Source organism: Acomys minous (genome assembly GCF_964271855.1).
Source record: "Acomys minous genome assembly, chromosome: 4".
NCBI classification, from domain to species: domain Eukaryota; kingdom Metazoa; phylum Chordata; class Mammalia; order Rodentia; family Muridae; genus Acomys; species Acomys minous.
This window is the reverse complement of record NC_140486.1, coordinates 103901407-103921339: the sequence shown is the minus strand read 5'-3', so window position 1 is coordinate 103921339 and position 19933 is coordinate 103901407. Positions and strand designations below refer to the sequence as shown.

Here is a 19933-nt window from a genome sequence, read left to right as displayed (position 1 = left end):
CTGTGGTTGAAAGCCCAGCAGTATGTGTCGGGTACATTAGATGTCATCTAAAGCCAACCATCCCATTAGTATGTACCACACATAAAATGTGTGGAACAATATAATTTTCCTTTCCACAAATAAATATAAATGTTATATTTGTTACATTGCTGTAGATATCCAAGTTAATTACAGGGCCTATCTCTCACCTCCAGCCATGGCCTACTTCCTAGTTATTTGAACTCTAGATATATTATACTCTAGCTCTGTATGCATGCTCTGTGGTGGAGCATTTGAGAAAATGAACTGCCAGTTGTGAATTGATGCTAAATGAAGGGGTAGGGCTTTAAAAAAGAGTCCTTTTCACTCATGGGCTTTAATACTCATCTAATTATAATGATTTCAAATTCTCTCAAGGCTAAAATTAAACTTGGCTTCCTGGACAGCCAAACAAGTGACTATTCTTCTATACCACCCAGTTCCCATTTTATCTTAAACTCACTCTGAACACAAATTGGTTAAAAACAGTCATATTATGAATGCTGAATAGGATATCGCTAGAAATTATAAACCGAGGGGCCAGTTAAAGTTCAGCACCATCCAATTACAGCAATAATAGACCATTGCTAACTCCCTCCCTGATGCAGTGAGAGGGGAAGTTGGTGGTAGGGAACAGAAGATGGTTCTCTCCAGGAGCTCTGGTCATGATGCTAATGTCCAACTGAGGGGACTGTGTGGAGCCAAAGGGAAAGTTACCAACATCACAGTTGCAAAGGAAGAGCCAGAACAGAGTCAAAACCTGATCCAAAGTTGAACTGCTGAGCTGTTGAAGAGATTCCAAAGGGACAAACTCATGCATAAAACTGATGGGCAGTGGGGGTGGGGGATGGTGGTTGGGTTTTTGTTGTTGTTGTTGTTGTTGTTGTTGCTGTTTTGTTTTGTTTCTTTTTTTTTTTCATGAGAAAAAGAAGCTTGAAGCAAGTACATAGGAAACTCCAAGAGTTTGAGGAGACCATCTGAGGACAGAACTGTGACTTTAGACAACTGTAGATCCTGACAATACTTGTAGGCTCTAGAGAGCAGCATTATTACACAGGAGACCACAGAACCAGCATCTGAGCTTGGACAAGCCAGATGTACATTGCTTAGGCCATGGACCAAACTTCCTACATGTCATTCTTGACCCTGCTACTTTCCAGCTGTGTCATGCAAGGCTCTCAGTTACCTTATGCTCTATAGCTTTCATTTCTGCTTATGTATAATTCAAACAGTCAGAAGGATGATTTTAAGAAGCCGAGTGATTATTGAATGCAATACAGAGTATGAAGGTTAAGACAGAAATATTTGGTACTATATCTTTTTTATTCAAATGCATATTTCTTAGAGTCTTGTGAAATAATTTTGACAGTACAATCATAAAATTTAGATTGCCTATGTCATTGAATAGAATATGGATAAGAATATTGGCATTACTTATCAATCAAAATATAAATATCACACTTAAGAATGTGATAAAAATGGTAGATGAAATACCAAAGATTCAACACAGTGACATCAAAAGAGGCAGCTAAGTAGATGCATAATGGATATCTTTGGGATTGGACCTATACAGAGGGAGAAATTTTAGGGAAGAAATTCTTTTTTAATATAGGGCTGAGAGATTTGTTGGCATCTTAAGTAATGACATGAATTTCCCCAGTAGGAGTTAAAATATATTTAAATGTAAATATCTTATTATAGTCTTGGGGGAAGACATAGTTCAGTAGGGAAAGCATTGTCTTGAAGGCACAAGAGCCTAAGTTCAATTCCCAGAAGCTACTTTTCAAAAGCTGCATGTGGTGATAAGTTTATAATTGCAGGAGTAGGGGACCAGGGACAAGTGGGTCATCCAGGCTCAGGTAGCTGGCCAGTTCAAGTCAACGAGAGACCCTGTCTCAAAAGATAAGAAGGTACATAGCACCTCAAAACACCACCCTACGTTATCCTCTAGTCTCCACATGCATGTGAACACATGTGTATATATGCCTGTGCACACACCTGTGCTTGCAGGTGCATGAACACACATACCCACATACAAGTATTCTCAAATCTCTTCTTAAAACTAGTTTGAATACGCTTTCATGACTTTCAAGGAACGGATGAATAGGTAATATGCAGCTGTGTTAAATGTTATAATTGTCTTGCCATAGTTGTGCCCTCTTTAACTGGTAGCTTCTGGGGGAAATATACCAGATTTGAGCTTGTTTTGCCATATCCTGTCTGTCAGTAGGTGGAAAAGTTTGGTTTGATGACAAATAAAATTGAGTTCTAGAGGCTGCTTTGAATTCTGGACTAGTTCATGCAAGAATAAGCATAAAAACATAAGAAAGGAAAGGGCAAAATATTTTATCAACATTTTAGTAAAGTATCTAAATACTCATGTTATAAATTAATTGTGTACACATCAAGTATAACCATTTGTCAGAATGTGCATGCCTTCTATGCATAATATTAAGGCTTAACCCTGTGAATCTTTTGAAGTATTTCTCATCTAACTAAAACTGTTTTAGACCCTCTGACGCTGCCCAGCCCTCGTGGAAAGAAAAACAGCATAATGTTGTAGACAGGGAATGTTTAAGGCACTGATTAATTTATATGTATATAACGATAAGTCAATCATTATCATTATATCTAAACTATATATATATAGTTTAAAATTTGTTCCTGAAATTTTTAAAGAGTTAGTATGATGCAGTTTCAAAGAGAATTCTAATTATCAAGGGTGTTAGGATTTACTTATCTATTTCTTTGTATGTAGGTGTGTGTACATATGTGCAAATGTGGGTAAACATACCTGTATGTGCACACAGAGGCCAGGTGAGAGGGTTGAGCATCCTTGAGCACTCTTCTGGATCAACCACTCTCCAGCTGCTCCTTTGAGGCAGGATCTCTGCTGAAACCTTCATTCCCATCTTCTCCCCTGCAAAGCTTGAGGCCAGCAAGCACTGGCAATCCTCCTGTCCCTGTACATGAGAGTTGGAATTCAGACGTTTGGGGACATGCAGCTTGTCACATGTATACTGGGATACATAATGTCCTCGCGTACCTCAGGGCATTGCTCTTAACTGCTGAGTTCTTCAAGTTCTTCCTAGATTATTTTTGTTAGTTCTTATGTTTTTGTTTATTGTTGCTTGGTGTATTTTTTGTTGTTGTTGTTGTTGTGTTCTGATGGGAATCCGTGTCTAGACCTAGGAAAACTACCATCAGGACTATGCAATCAATTTGAAGCAGATAGTGGACTGATTATCGGGTATAGTTGAGGAACATCATTGGCTGATTCTTACAGTATGAACCAGGGATTTCATTTACCTGTATTGGTTTCAGTCTACCTTCAGTTATCATAGACACTGGGTTTTTTCCTTAAAAATATTTGTTGTAATTTATTTTTATTTTATAAGGTTCATTAAAATCTCTCTCCTTTACTTTTTTTCCTTCTCCCTCCTCTCTCTTCTTTCTCTGCTTCCTTCCATTTCATTTGATTGTCTCTTCTTTTCTCCCTCAGCCCTTCCATGCCTTCCTGCTCCCTCCTTACCTCTGTTCCTCAGCTTATTCCTTTGCCCTGTCTGTCAGGCAGAGCTGCACAGTGGTACTTTTAAGAATCTGCAGTGTGAGCTATTGTGTATGGTTGATTTCTTAATATAAGCATTGCTTGTGACCTATATTATGTGGAAATTTAAATATTTCATTATTTTTTAATATTATGATGTGGTTCACAATTTTAAAAGAGGGGTCATATTTTGAATGTTCTTTAGAGTTATATACAAGTGTAAAAGACTTTTAAAAAGACATTGAGCACTTAAAATAACAGCACCCTGAGTCCATAAGTGATATGCAATTTTTAATCATAATTGAAAATGAGTTGTTAACTTCACTTTGGCTTCAAGTTTTTAGGTTTGTTTTTGAAGATCTTCTCTTTTTAGAACAACTTTAGGTTCTTAAAACTGAGAAGATAAAAAATTGGGCCACTAGTCTCCTATCCTTACATGTGCAGAATCCCCCACCCCCATCATTAGCATGCTCTACCAGATGTAACTGTGAACACATTGGTGCATCACTGCCATCCAAAGCCCATAAGCTACATTTTGGTTCCCGCCGTGCTTTACAGTTTGTGGGCTCAGCAGAATGCTTGTGTCTCCACCATTAGAGTATGATTCAGGTTGTTATTATTGTTTTGCTGTTAATGAGGGTTTTTATAACTACTCCAAAGATTCTCTGTGTTCTACCTATTCACCCTCCTCCTTCCACCCCTGGCTTTGTCTTTCCCAGCAAGCCACATGGTTGGAGTCACCCAACCCATAGCTCTTTCAGATTTACTTCCTTTACTTGGTAACATACGTTTGAGTCCCCAAATATAATTTTGTGGCTCTATAACCAGTTGCACTTCAGGACTGAAAACTATTCACTTGTTTTACCCTGCCAGAGCCTCGTTACTTCGTCACTTACTGAGGACTTATAGATGCTTCCAGGTTTAGCAACTGTGAATAAAGCCTCTCTAAACACCCTTGACTTGGTTATTGTTTGTGTATGTGTGTGTGTGTGTATGTGTGTGTGTGTGTTTGTGTATACATATAGAAACACATTTTAACTCCCCTAGATAAGTTTCAAAAGATATGATGATTTAATACATATGAAAAGAGTATGTTTTACTTATTTGCATAAGAAACTAGCAAAAAATGCCTATCAGAGTAAACATGTCATTTTGCATTCTTTCCAGTGCTGGCTGGGAACCTCTTCATGCTGCATAACCCTGACCATATCTTTGTTTGGAACCATCCTTATAGGTGTTCAGTACTGTCACATTGTCATTTTATTTTGCATTTCCTCTACGGCACATGGCACACAACATGATCCTGTAAATGTTTTTATAATGTATATGCTGTGTTTGATGAAGATCCTGCTGATGAACTCTGTCCATTTCAATCAGGTCATTTGTTCCCTCGCTCATTTGTATTTTCTAGAAGATTATCCTGTATCACACATGTCTTTTACAAATATTCTCCCTTGGGCTGTGGCTTGTCTTTTCACTGTCCTGTGGTATGTTTTGCAGAGCAGAAGTTTTTAACTTTAGCAAAGACTCTAGGATTGCTTTCTTTTAACTATGCTGGCATATTGAGTATTTTCAGATACCAGCATTTGTTTCTATATGTCGGCAAAATTACTCAAATAAATTGTAGACATGCCTAATTCTAGAGCACTACACACCTCCAGTGACAGTGAAACATATAAGTTCTCTATGTAAGGAATGACCATGTGATAATAATGTTTATCTTATATGATAAATATTTTGAAAAATTGGGAGAGAAGTTCTCACTATGAAAGACCTAGCTGGCCTGTAACTTCCTTCATAGATCAATCTGGCCTTGAAGTCACAGAAATCCATCTGCTGCTCCCTCCCAAGTACTGAGTATAAAGGTGTGTGCCACCAGTCAAGACACCTTTAGTGTTCCTTATGCAATCATGTATATATAGGGAAAACTTCACATAAATCCTCACCTGCTCATCACTCAGATGTGGTGACAATATCTGCTCACTCATAGCCCACTGATTCCCTCCTTTCAAATTTTCATGTTTTGTTCTATATTTATGGAAAAAATTCCAAAGAATATATTCTTACTGTGTTAAATCAATTTTAGCAAAATAATGTAGGCCTTTTTTTTTTCAAGATAACAACTTCATTAAATCAATGCAATCTGGTTGCATATATTTTGAATGGCCTACTTAAAAAGTATTTTCAACTATTTTTTTAGTTCTACATTCTAGAAAACCACATTAAGGTCTTCTGAAGGTGTGCATATTCCCAACACTGAGGTGTGAACTATGCCAACCATCATAGAATAGCCCTTAAGGAAAGCTTTCTTGAGTTTTTTGCCTAGAGATACAAGGATTATATAGTGTTCCACAACTTAACTATGCTGTATGCACCTAATTTCAGATATAATGAATTTTCATTGAGTTTAATAAACAAAAGTCCATGTAACTTGCTAGGGTCATATTTTGCTGGGCCTGGTATATAAGTGCCCACTCACGTTAATAAGCATTCTTATCTAGCTAATGGAGAAAGGGCTGCATTTGTGCAATGTTTTTCTTATTTAGCCTTAGACTGATGCTCACAAGATGCCCAAGACCTTTTCGTTCCTCTTCTGGCTTAATCACCCCTTTTTGCATTCTGTCACCCCAAAATACATCAAGAAACCCTGTACACTGTTTATTTAGTGACAATTATACTGATTCCTTGATAAACCTAGATGCAGTTTGCTTGCATAGCAGTGTTTTGAGAGAGAAGAGGCAAGGATAAGATGGGTCAGTCAAGGAAAGATAACACAAGGCAAGTTATTATTTTAATGGCCTCAAACATGGCCATTTTCTTCTCTGATAAACACATTGACTGTAAATGATTGTAGTTCTTCAATGATTATCTAAAGTTAATTTGATTAGCTCACATTGTTGTCTCTTCCTAAATTTGCAGCATTTTGTTCTTCATTTTGACAGATTTTGTGGTGACACTCAACCACACTCTTCTACATGTCAGCTATCTACATGTAGAAAATAAACATAGAACTGAAGTAAAGTATTAGATAATTTTACTAACATGAAACTGCTTAGAAATAAAGATATTCTTTCATGGGTATTGATGTAGAAAGCCATGATGCTGTCTTGTTGGGAACAACATATAGAAAAAGCCTGACTAAAAGTCAGCCTGGAGAGTAGAACTGAGAGAAAAAGGCAGTGGGCATATTTATGATGTCAGTCTAGCCACTGGTCTTAAATTAACCCATTTTAAACCACAGTCTTATTTGCTATGTTGGATAGATTTTCTTTCATTGGCATCTGAAAAAGTGCTAACATTTCCTCTCTTATAACAAGTCTGACTCCTTTCTCTGTGGCATGCAGTGTTAACTTTGTGAAGGTTTGGCCTCATGTGCAAGCCTAAATAGTGTCTACCTCACTACTTAGCCTCAAGGACTCACCAATGTCTTCTTCATTCTAAATTGTGTTGACTTTTAGCTGAAGTTCTCTGACCCATGCACTATTGCAGATTATGGGACTGACTGAGAAGGAGATGGCGTAGCGGAGAAACACTGAATGAGAACAAAGCAGCCATCTGTTTCTTTAAGTGTGTGAGGTACATAGGCAGACCATCACTCAGTACCAGTACAAGGTTGCTGCACATTTCCAAAGAGATAGAGAGTAACAGAACTAGGAGTGAAGATACACTTTCTTCTCACATCATGTAGCAGGCAAGACAGTTCAACTTCCTGTGATAACTACTTTCCAATCCCTTCTGTCTATTAGAAAAACTTACACACCAGCTCTATAATCTTGAAGACATTGCATCACATCTCTAGGATTCAGGACCTTTGTCTGTGAAATACAAACAGTGCTTTGATCGGGGTTGATTGTGGAATATCACATAATAGAAACATGTCCTCATTTCCTTCATGTTACTTTGATAAAAGGCTCTGACAGTAAAGCCAATTTGGAAGAAAGCTTTCATTTATGACACAGTTCCAGGTTACAGTCTGGCGTGGCAGAGAAGCCATGGCGGCAGGAACCTGAAGCAGCTGGTTGTATCCTATCCATATGCAAGGACAGAGAGAAGAACATTTCTCCTTGTCTATTTCTGCGTTCACTGATGCAGTTCAGAACACCAACCTAAGGAGCAGTTCCATCCACCTTTAGGCTGGGTCTTTCCGCATCAGGTGACATGATCAAGGAAGTCCCCCAACAGGCAACTGGATCTAGAGAATCCTCAATGAGACTCTCTTGCCATGTGATTCTACACATGCCACCTTGAAAATAAAAACTAACCATCACTGGAGGCTATGAATTTTTCAGGAAGGGGCCTGGAGAGATGGCTCAGAGATTAAGAGCACTGGCTGCTCTCCCAGAGGCCCTGAGTTCAATTCCCTGCAGCCACATGGTGGCTCACAACCATCTATATTGAATTCTGATGCCCTCTTCTGGAGTGCATGAATACATAAATACATTAAATAAATAAATAAATAAATAAATAAATAAATAAATCTTTCAAAACAAAAAAAGAAAAAGAACAATTCAGGAAAACAGATTAAATAATGAAAGTAGTGGCTTTGTCTTTACTTATTTTTTAAGTAAACATTTCAAGCCATTTTTGGCAGTAAATATCCATATATAGTGAAGCTATGAGTCTTTCCTAGGTAAGGGATTGTGAAAGATTTGGGAATCAAGGCTGACTCAGACCTTTCAGAAGGTTGAACTTTCAGCCTTAAATTGAAAATTTCTTGGTAGTTATATATATATATATATATATATATATATATATATATATATATATATATATATATACATACAGTATTCTGCCTGCACGCCAGAAGAGGGCACCAGGTCTCATTATAAATGGTTGTGAGGCATCATGTGATTGCTAGGAATTGAACTCGGGACCGCTGGAAGAACAGACAGTGCTCTTAACCTCTGAGGCATCTCTCCAGCCCCTGAACATTTCCTTTAAAACAACAAACTATACTGTAATTAAAGTAAATAGTGTGGCCACTTAATTTATACAGAAGTGCTACATTTGGTTTTCCATCTGTCACTTTCCACCGAGGCTAGCTGTATTTTATCATGTATTTTTCTCTTCACTCCATTTTTAATATTTTTGTTCATGTAACCCCACTCACTTCTTTCTATTTTTGCTCTTAATGGAAAGGGATAAAGTTATAAGAAAAAAATAAGCATGTGGTACTAACAATTCACTGCCTCAACATTAAGTAATAGAAGCCAACAGTGTCTTTTTTCCCACAAGCCACCTTCCACATTGATGATGGGGGATTCAGCTATAGCATTAGCTCTGACGCCAGTTTGAACATTCTCAAAATATTAGAACTTTGCCTTTTAGGCTTGCAAAATGTAGCAATTCTTGGAGTCTAAAAAATAGGAAAAAATAGACTATTAAAAGTAATTCTATTACTTCATACAATAAAATTAATTAAACTTTTAATTAAAAGACTCATATCAATAGAAACCATTGGATTCTTTCCCTATTCAAGAACAATGGGGAAAGAACTCTCCACAGCCTCCGACCTGCTCAGAGCTGTGCTTATCTGACTCTCGGAAATGAACCAAAACTCAAGATCCCTCTGGCATCAGCAAATACCTCTCTCAAGTGTTTTCAAGACCCCAGGTGCTTGGGGTCCCCCAAATAAATATTATCCCAACACTGATCAGCTGCGTAGGTGAAGACCATGTTAGGCAATGGGTCCACAAGGATTTCTTAATGAGAGCAGGTGGCTGTATAAATAGATCCAATAATTAGTTAAACATTTTTAGGACTTTGGGTGCATCTCACAGGGCTTTCGGCGGTGTTCAAAAGACAGCTCATGGAAGAGAGCACCTGCTCAAGTATTTCTTCATTCTCTTCTCCTAACAAGGGGAAGACGTTTTGAAGACAACACACTGTAGGAAAGATTAGTTTTTAAATTAATTCACCTGCTATATTTTTCAAATTTGTGAAGTGTCAGTTAACTTCTTCCCTAAGAGAAATAAGAATTTTTGTGTGTGTGCAAGACAATGATTAATTTATCTGTTTAGTTAGTGACTTATTGTAAAACACAAACAAAAACAAACAAACAAACAAAAAACTCTTATAAATTTACTCAAGGTACTAACCTTTGCCTGTTGTTTTTCATACCAAAGTTAATTGGTAGTGTGTTTCATCTTCAGTACCCCATCTGGTTATATAATTTAAATATATTATGTGTTCTAAATAAGGCAAATATCTCTTTTAGTCTGAAGTCCCACAGTAGGACAAGGAGATTTAACCCACCTTAACTATTATCATTTGTATGACATTAGCTACCAAGAGAGAATTAAAATATATGGTTTATATTTGCACACATTTTTACATTAAAACCCCACATGGTCTCCATTCAAGTAGCATTATCTACAAAAACAAAAGTTAGACCCCTTTAGCCAGAATATGCATAGTATTAAAATACTAGGAAACTTTATAAATTGTTACTATCGTTTAGCCAAGTTAGTTCTTATTGTATTTATAGAAGTACTATATTGATCAGCAATAGGATGAAAAATAAACTAAATTGCATTTCATATCTCCTTGAATGGTGGTTTTGAAATTCTAAGTAATGACCTGGGTTGAGCCATTAATGCAAATCCCCAAAACTTAAGTAGTTCCTTGATACTTTTCATTTTGAGGCATCTTTTAAAGAAACAACAGATGCCTCTCCACATGCATTCAAAAAATCAATATAATTAATCAATAACACTCTCCACAGGTAATAAATGCTGAGAAGCATTTCTGCCTATCTGTATTGATCGAGAGAATTGCTTCAAATTGGTTCTGATGTGTATAAAAATCATTTCCTTATTGATCAAAGCCTGTCTTCCCCTCTCTGATATGTTATTTCATATTGGACACACAGTTGTTTTAGTCTCCATTCTTGTACTCATGATAAATAAATTTCCTGTGATCTGTATATGAGATTAATTTGAACAAAATAGAAAATGAGCATTTTGTGTTTTTAGGGGAATGTATTGCACAGAACTCAACCAAAGCATGAATAATCACGAGAAATTATTGTACTTATTCTAATGAGAAATGGAATGATAGGTTTCATTCACATTTTCATTATTCATGCTAATCTAGAAAATTTCAAATCAGCTTCTATTTCTTATAACAGAATTCTATTCCTACAACTACATCCATCTAATCTAGAGTGACACTTCTAGTGATGGAATAATAGAAAATGCATATTTTTAGTCAAAGTTTGACTTCTAATCTTGCTATCAAACTGTATTTCTATAACATGTTTCTAAAGCATGTTCAGAACTTTAGGTGGCTGCGTAACCCTTCTGCTAATAATGTATGTAAGTGTATATATACCAAGGTAAGAATCATGCCTTCAAAGTTAATTTTTAAACAAAAGTATTTGATATTTCAATAGATAAAGAATTTATTAAGCCTCATTAAAAAGGATCCATGTAACAGTCACCCTAAAAGAACTGGTAGCTGGTAGCTCACAGGAGGAAGTTTTATTGATCAGTTAAAGAGTTCTACAACATAGCTCAGCCCCTAGCTGAGCACATTACCTACTATTGTGAGTCATTCTTCCAAAACAACAAAAACAAACAAAAAACAAAACCAAAGATCTCTGTCATCAGTACGTAGAGAATAACCATATCACCTCTTTTACTTCTCCAGATGCTCCATTACAAAATGACGTGGGTACGCTGCTATGAGAAACCTTAGTAAACTGATGCATTCTTAAAACACGGCTTGATTAAAATGTTCTCCTCATGCCAGTGGCTTTTGCTTTGAATCCATGAATCATTATGTTAACAACTGAGGTCCAGTTTACTTTGTCAATCTAGCAAATTAATTTTACGTTGGTACTGAAAAGATATTTCATGTAAACCAAAAATCAAGTTGAATTCATTCAACAACCCCTCCCCCCAAAAAGTGGCTGTTCTTCTGGGGAACAATTGACACAAAGCAGTAGGTAGCATACCTTCACTTTATTTTTTTTTTTAAGGCTGCCACTGCACCCACTATTTGGCAAAAGCCGAGGGGATACTTGCTGCAGATAGACATACCAGAAAGTAGATAAATTCTTATTTGTTTTGCCTAGAGCTAAAACAAAATGATAATTCTTGTATAGCATGTGAATATTGAATACTTAGCCAAAGTCGAGGAAATGGCTCTTCTGATCACCAAAGGACTATCGATTCCTGGGAATGTTGGATGCTCTTCAGGTTTTCAAAGAATAAAGGCAGCTCCCCTGAGTCCCATGCTTAATGCTAGCAAGCTAGAAGTACAAGCAGATCCTAGGAGCTCATAAATGCTATTAAAGTAATAGCAAATGGGTGTGTTTAAATGTTTCCTATAGTCATCTCAGTTTATTTTAAAATATTTCCCAGGAACACATGTAAGTCCAGCTGGAAACTGGGGCTGCACTCCCGAGGATGTTTACTCTGAGTCATGTTGAAATTTAGTAAGGGAAGCTTAATCACAGTGGGGACATGACATTGAAGCAATCAATAAAAATTCATCCAGAGTTATTAAAGCATGACGCAGATGATAAGAGCATGAGCCTTGGAGTCATAGGGATCCCAAATCCGGATTCCACTAGTCATATACTGGATGGCCTTGGCGAAGTTGCTTTAATCTTTCTAAATCTCATTTGCTTCCTCTATAACACAGCACTGTCCAAAAGAAAAATATTTGCGATATTATTGTAGTCACATTTTCCAAAAGGTAAAACTGACAATTGTTTTAATATATTGCACATATTTCAAATAGAAATCAAAGCTGATTTTGTTAAATATATATATTTGAAGTGAGATTAATATGTGATCAGCATAAAATTATTTGTGAAGTACATAACTTTATTTGTTCATGGGAAATCTTTGATATTAGGGGAGCATTTTATAAGCATAATGCACTCTAGTTCATCTGGCTGAATTTCAAATCCATAGCACAGATGTAATTTTACCCTATAGGGTTGTTGTAATGGCAAAGTGAGATAATACATTTAGAGGGTACAGGATGATACTTGAAAACAACAAGCCCTCAAACTGGTTGTGACGACTATAATTATGACCCAATGAGACTGTCCTTGTTGTTTGGACAATACACAGATATTTGTCATGACACTTGCCCCTGAATAAATGCAAGACTAGGAATGTAGAACACATACATTGCTGACCATATGAAAGGTGGCAATAAAGTGATGCACATATTCCAAGTAGGAGGGACTTCTAATGATGTGATGTATAAAATGATTGAAGAAAATAATGTGAACTGGGATTTAGTGAGTGACTTGACTTTTGTCAAGAAAATATAGTCGGGCACCATGCAGACAGCTAAGGAAAATAGTCCACAGGAGACAATAATAAAATGAAGAGTTCAGAGCTGGGCGTGGTAGTGCACGCCTTTAATCCCAGCATTCGGGAGGCAGAGGCAGGCAGATTGCTGTGAGTTCGAGGCCAGCCTGGTCTATAAAGCGAGTCTAGGATAGCCAAGGCTACACAGGGAAACCCTGTCTCGAAAAACAAAAACAAAATGAAGAGTTCAAAGGTAGTAAGTCTATACATGAGTATGCAATGTGGGCTTAAATCAACTGTGGAGATAGTGAAAAGCATACCAAGATGTTTGACCTCTTCTATTGTCCAACTAGAAATAGGGAAAAGAACACCAACTTAGGACCTGAAAACTAATAGATATGTGATAGCCGTTTCTGTTAAGAACGCGTGTGCTTTGGTTTTAGATATTTACAATGTAGTAAAGTCAACACTGGATGAAACAATTGAGGTTGACATAGACAGTAAATTTAAAAGCTTATTTACTTAGGGATTTTGGAGTTTGTTGTGTTCATAGAGAACTCTTAAAGAATTATCACAGTTAATATGAGTCTTCATTTATGAGAGAAACCCTAATACATGTGTGTGTGTGTGTGTGTGTGTGTGTGTGTGTGTGTGACATTTGAGTTTCCCTGAGTATCCCATTTGTCCTGAGGGAAGGCTATCTGCATCATAGGGTATAAGTGAACAACATGGCATGTAAAGTGCAAGACTCCGCTCTTTCTGTTCCCTATATTCCATAGGCATAAATGCAAAAGAAATGGAGCCATATGCTTTTTCTAAAAAATATGCCCAAATATGTTTGTACTCTAATAACAAGCTATAGCTTCAGGTAAGCATGTCTTAAGCCTTAATTATATCAAGCTTTATGATTGTTTAAAAAAATAGTGGGGTAATAGAGATCATAAATAACTATTGACTTTGGGAAAGATTTGTCTGGGTAAGGAAGGGAGTTAAGAATTGAAAAATTTGCTGGGCAGTGGTGGCACATGTCTTTAACTCTAGCCCTCTGGAGGCAGAGGCAGGTGGAGATCCATCCACCTGAAACTCTGTGAGTTCTAGCGCAGTAAAAAGCAATTTTCCAAGCCCAGCACTGTGACACATGTCTTTAATCCCAGCACTTGGGAGACAGAGGCAGGCAGATCGCTATGAGCTCAAGACCAGCCTGGTCTTCAAAGTGCAGGACAGCCAAGGCTAACATAGAAAAACCCTGTCTTGAAAAAAAAAGTTTCCAGGCAGCCAAAGCTACTCAGAGAAACCCTGTCTCAAAAAACAAAACAAAAAATTTGAAAAGCTTAAGATAACTCATGACATGACATCCTTAGAGGTATGCTCTCTAAACCTAATTACATTTCCGCACACATAGATACCAAAAGTTCATTAAAAATTCTTTAGTTTGAAGAAGTGCCATTTTTCTGCAGATTTGAATTTTACTAAAAGCATTAACCAAAGATTATACTTTCAGGGATCATTTCTATAGTTCATTATTAAAATCACTCACAACATAAAAAGTTTTATAAGATATTTGTACATAGTTTCCTTTTAAAAGTGCAATGTTTTATCTGCATGTTTTGTTGGCATGGGATAAAGAATTTAATATTTGGTAGTTTATACTACATGATTTACACTTCAATAAAATGATGCTACTCTTTTTATAGATTAAGTCTTTTATCATCTTTTCAAGAGGGTATGTTGAAAATTATGCCTACATTAATATGTTCACATATTTAGGTTTTTGTGACAAATCCAGCTGAGACAGCTTTTTTCAGAGGGTATTAATAGAACTGTTTTTTTCTCCAAAAATTGCTTATTACTACAATATAAGTTAGTTTTGTTGTTTACATAAAGTTACACATTTACTAGAAACAAATACTTGAGAAACCCACAAGTTTATAAAGATCAGTTATCTTATTTAGTATCAGAGATTGGAGGAAACTTAGTTCAAAACCAAATAGAATTTGTACAATCATCAATAATATAGGGTAGATAGAACAAAAAAGTAGTGTGAATCTACTCCCCAACTTAATGCCTTAATTGTCACTCACAAGATTATTTTTAATTCACTGGTATATAATTTTGTATATAGATACAAAGTAAGTTTAATTTTAGGTACAGTGGTATAGAATTCAAATTTAAGATTATTCTTCACACATTATATATATTTCTACTAAAATATGAGATATTGTACCCAAATAGTTCAATTATAATACAACATTTACTTCCAATATTTGAAAATGCAATTGCAGGCTGTTTAGGATAAATAAGTTATACATGTTAATCGTTAGTTGATCGAATCATGGTCATATCAATTACTAGTCTACTTTTATCATGAGAATATACAACTTAAGTGCAACAGATAGATATAATTCTATAAAAAGATAAGGTAAAATAGATAAGGTCTGCAAAAACCTCAGAGACATACAGAATATAGCATTTAAAATGTTTTTATTATTTTAAAGATTCATTGACAATGAGACAGGTTAACTTCCTGCAACACCCAGCCTATCTCAAAGGGGATAATGAGCATCAAAGAATCTCCTTATGGAGATGGCTTCAAATGTGGCAAGCAAGCCACTGGGCAAAATGTCCTCATTTCTGCCACCAACAGAATTCTGCCTAAAAAAAGGGCAAGCTTGCATGCAGACAGAGTCGACAGCCAAACTCTGCCAAGACAGAGTAAGCAAGTCCTCAAGAGTTCCTGCCTCACAAATATGTCTGTCAGATATATTGAGCCAGAAGGCTGAACAAGATGCTCCAAATTTATAGAGTTTTGGGTGACTGTCCAGGTAGCAAACTGTCTCTGTCATCTTCTCATTTGGAAAACAGCTAACCTGCACCCCCTGTATACTCAGGTAATTAATTTTATTCCTTCTCAAGTCTCTGATGGGGTTGAAGACCAGATAGTTTAGTTTTACAATTAAACTTAGTTGTTTAGGGGTTAGGATACTTTTAGGTCTACATAGATGTTTTAAGTTGATAATGATGAAATATATGATAGATATTGATTTACATTCAGAATTTTAGATGCACCAATGTAGAAAAGATGTTTTCTTCAAGGCTGCCAAATACAAATAGGTATTTATTACACAAATATATATGTGTAATAATATAAATGTATATGTAAAATATAAAAAATAAGTGTTAATCATGGTTTTAGAGACACAGAAATGAAATAATCTCTCATAATCTCTCACTGTTGATAAACGCTGAGTCATATATACATGAAATATATATACTGATATGAATATTCCTCCAAATTATTTCTTGGTGAAAACTTGGGGTAGCCTAATATCCTGAATGAAGCAGATTTTCAAAAATCATAGTCAATGGGTGTTTAAATATAACGTGTTTTATTTTAATGCACCCATACATATATGTGTGTATGTGTATAAAGTTTTTGTGTTTCTGCATGTTGTGAAAGTAGAAGGGAACATGAAAAGGGTGAGTGGGGACGTGATAGCACAATCCACGTGATATGAAAGCAAGCGAAGCCCTGAGTAGAAGGAAAGTGACCAGATAGGCCAGGAAAGTGAGGGCAATGGGGCACGGAACTGTATTTTAATAATAAAAGAATAAGGTAAAATGAATACCTATTAAAACCATTACATTGCATGCTAACTCAAAGATCTAGTAAAAAAAATCACCTAACTGTGAATGTACCTTGGATAATTTTATTTTTAATGAACATTGATAAACTAGCTTATATGTTTTTCAGTCATATTCTATATATATTTAGAATATATACATTCATAACTTGACATACATAATTAGATATACAATGAAAAATAGAAATTAGTGTAATTTATGATCTTTTTTCACCCTTTCATGTTTATTTACCTTTTTTAACTTTTGAGGTTATGGTTTCAAGTTTTCCCCCTTCTTTTTCTTCCATCCAGACCCTTTCATATGTCCCTTCTCTCTTCCTTTCAAATTCATGGCCTCTTCTTTCATTAATTGTTATTGCATTCTTATGCTTATATGTACATGCATATGAATATTACTAAATAAAACCCTTTTGTTCTGTATATTACTTGTATGTATGTTTCAGGCCTGGCCACTTGGTATTGGATAATCCATTGATGCACTCTTCGCTGGGGAAGACTATTTCTCCTGCTCTTGGGGTTGCTTAGTTGCCTGTGGTTCTTTTTCTGGGCTTGAGGTCTTTCCTACCTTAGAGAAGCAAATCAGCTTTAGTGAATAATGTTGCTCCAAGTGTTCTGACACTATTTAAACTTACATTTTTATATTATCATTCCATTACCAAGGTTATAATGTAGATATTTTTAAGGCCTGTTGATTTTGTGTTGAGGTATATGTGTTTACCATGGAATGCATATGAAGGTCAGAAAACAACTTCTAGTATTATGTTCTAATATTATAATTTTATTTATAAGGACGTATACACTATATAGATATATCTAAAGGTATATATCCTAGAAACTTGTAAATATTTACCTACTTTTAATATGTTTATTGTAATTCTTATAAATCATTGTATAAAAGTATCAGGTTTTTTTTACTGTACAAACATTTCAGAGATTACCTAAATCCCTCTAAGTACATTTAAATCTGACTTTTACAGATTAAATTATAACAGAAATAGTGGTTTCAAGCTAAATCCTTGTCTTTACGGGCTTTAGTTCTGTATGAATCTAAATGTTTTTAAAATTCAGTACTTTTTCATGGCCATTGTATAAAAACCGCAAGAAAAAAATCCCTTTTGTTTGAGTTTCAGGAAAGTCACAAACAGCAGCTGCCTATAGAGTGAGGCTGGAAGTGAAGTCCATGTGTAATGCTGCTGTCAGCAAAGACTTAGAACCAGAGGGTAATAATAAATATTCACACCTGCTGCTTTGGACACTCTAATCCATCCTAAGGATGTTTGCTGTGTCAGGCTTTGTTCTACATGAAGAAGCCTAGTAGTTATAAAGGTCTGCAAATAGGCCATATTTATCATGGTTAACTTTACTCTCAAAGCCCCTCTCCATTTTGGGAGCAGTCATGATGATTTGAGGATGATATGTGATGAAATATTTCACCATGGTTTTCATTGTGATGGCATTCCTGAATTCTTACTATGAAATGGACACATTCCCTTTCAGGGTGTAGCACCTACCCAAATTCTGTTCAGAAGGCATGACTGATTCAGTGCCATCGGGATGTGAAAACATGGTGGATACAAGTCTGTAGCTCTGAAGTGATTGTGTTTGAATGTTAGCCCTCCCACACACAATAAACAACTTGCTTAGCCTTCCCAGGCCTCTTTCTTCATCCTTATGGTGGTAATACTACTAGCTCTTCTACCACTGGGTCCCTCTTCCTCTAAGAATCATAAAGAATGATTCACTTCTAGTACCTAGTCTGGTATTGGAATGTTAAAGGAGTTTAATAAGTCTCAAACACTGTTGTTGGGAAGATAATAACCTTTTAAGTATGATTAGATAACCCATGGTTATTAATATTTATGTTCTAAGCTCGGGTGGGCATATTCTACTGGAATTTACCAATAAAATTATTAAAAGTAGGCTATGTTAATTCTGTGGTACTCACTAAAAATATAAAAATAATGAAAATATCCCACAGTAAATATGGATTACCATGTATATTTTAACTTGCAAGAATTCAGAAATTTAAGTTAAATTAAAGGACATGTAATTTTGAGGTAGAGATACTCATTTTTTCATTTCAACTCCAAAGAAAATGTACTGAATTCATAAGTATCCCAACTGTTATAAATATATATATATATAATGATTTTGCAGAACTATAATAAATATATTTAAATCAGGTAAGTGCTTTTTAATTTCCTAGGATAAATACCCATAGTTATATCTACATAAAGCATATGTTCTATTTTCCATTTAGAAAGCTATTCATTTAAGTTATTTTAACGTATTCATTTGAAAAATAAAATTCTCTTCTTTAGTTACTCTCAATCTCATCTCAAAATGATCTGTCAATCACAAATATAAGAAGAATTATGGGACATATAATGACCTTCGAATGTTAAGCAAGTAGAGCTTCAAGCTTTTATTCTAAATGTATCTGACTTACGGCACAAATCATTTTTATAGTTAAGATGACTCTTAACTTCATATTTTATGGGAGCCTAATATAAAAATAAGTCTGTTGAGTCACAATCAAAACAAAATAAAATGTTGTATTATTCACATGCTGTGACTGGTTGAGACAAAGCTCTCTCTGCTTCCCTCTGTTCCAGGTCGAGTCTTAGCTCAGGCGAGCGCCAACGGAATTATCCATTTGCTGGACCTTAAATCTGGGCAAATCCACAAACTGGTGGGCCACGAGAGTGAGGTGAGCACTGTGGTGTTTTCCCGTGATGGGAAGAATCTGTATTCTGGAGGTTCTGATGGCACCATTCGACTGTGGCTCTGATCTGCAACAGCACACGCTGATGCAAAGGGCATTCCCTCTACACCTTAAAAAAAAAAAAGCTTCATAGAGTCTCCTCACAAGCCAGTAAGCAACTGGTTAAAACAACCAATAAATAACGTAATTGTTTTAAAACAAGCTTGGGTGAATGCTATATGATCCATGCTGTTACAAATAAAAATTACAACTTTTTGCTCCTTTATCTGTCTGATTTTTCCCTCCCGTCCTCTTTTTCTCTTTCTCATTTGGTTATGAATTTAGAGACAGGGCATCTTTGCTAGAGGGTTGGAAGAAACAGCTTTACAATGACGCCTAATGACAGACTAGATGAATTACAAGACATTGATTTTTTAACGTAGGAGAACAAACTGCAGGAAAGCGCGGCTACTCCCCCCCTGCCCCCAAATCAAACCCGAGCTGTAGAAGACCCAAAGTTGGATTATGTATAGCACAGAAAAATCTTTCTATAGCCGGAGGGTCAAATTGAGTCCGCAAGCATACGTTTTCACAGATTCTTTGACAATGAGTGTGCTTTATCTATTAGCAATAACCAAAGACTGCAGATGGCTTAAATCTAAATGCAAGACCCCGGAACTTTCATCTCTGCAGCCCGTGCAAGAATGCATTAGGTAAAATCGCGTCTTTCTAATTTTTTTAATTGTGATTT

At 35.9% G+C, this 19933-nt stretch overlaps 1 protein-coding gene across 3 annotated transcripts in view; it reads left to right on the top strand.

The window, feature by feature from the left end:
• Positions 1-19455, top strand: part of SPAG16 (sperm associated antigen 16) — an 819872-nt gene extending 800417 nt beyond the window's left edge. For all 3 annotated transcript variants that reach the window (XM_084779848.1, XM_084779847.1, XM_084779850.1), the window contains one exon: positions 19094-19455. In XM_084779848.1, coding sequence (XP_084635974.1) covers positions 19094-19269 — 176 coding nt within the window. In that variant the 3' untranslated portion in view covers positions 19270-19455. The remainder of the gene's footprint in view (positions 1-19093) is intronic.
• The last annotated feature ends 478 nt before the right edge of the window (positions 19456-19933 follow it).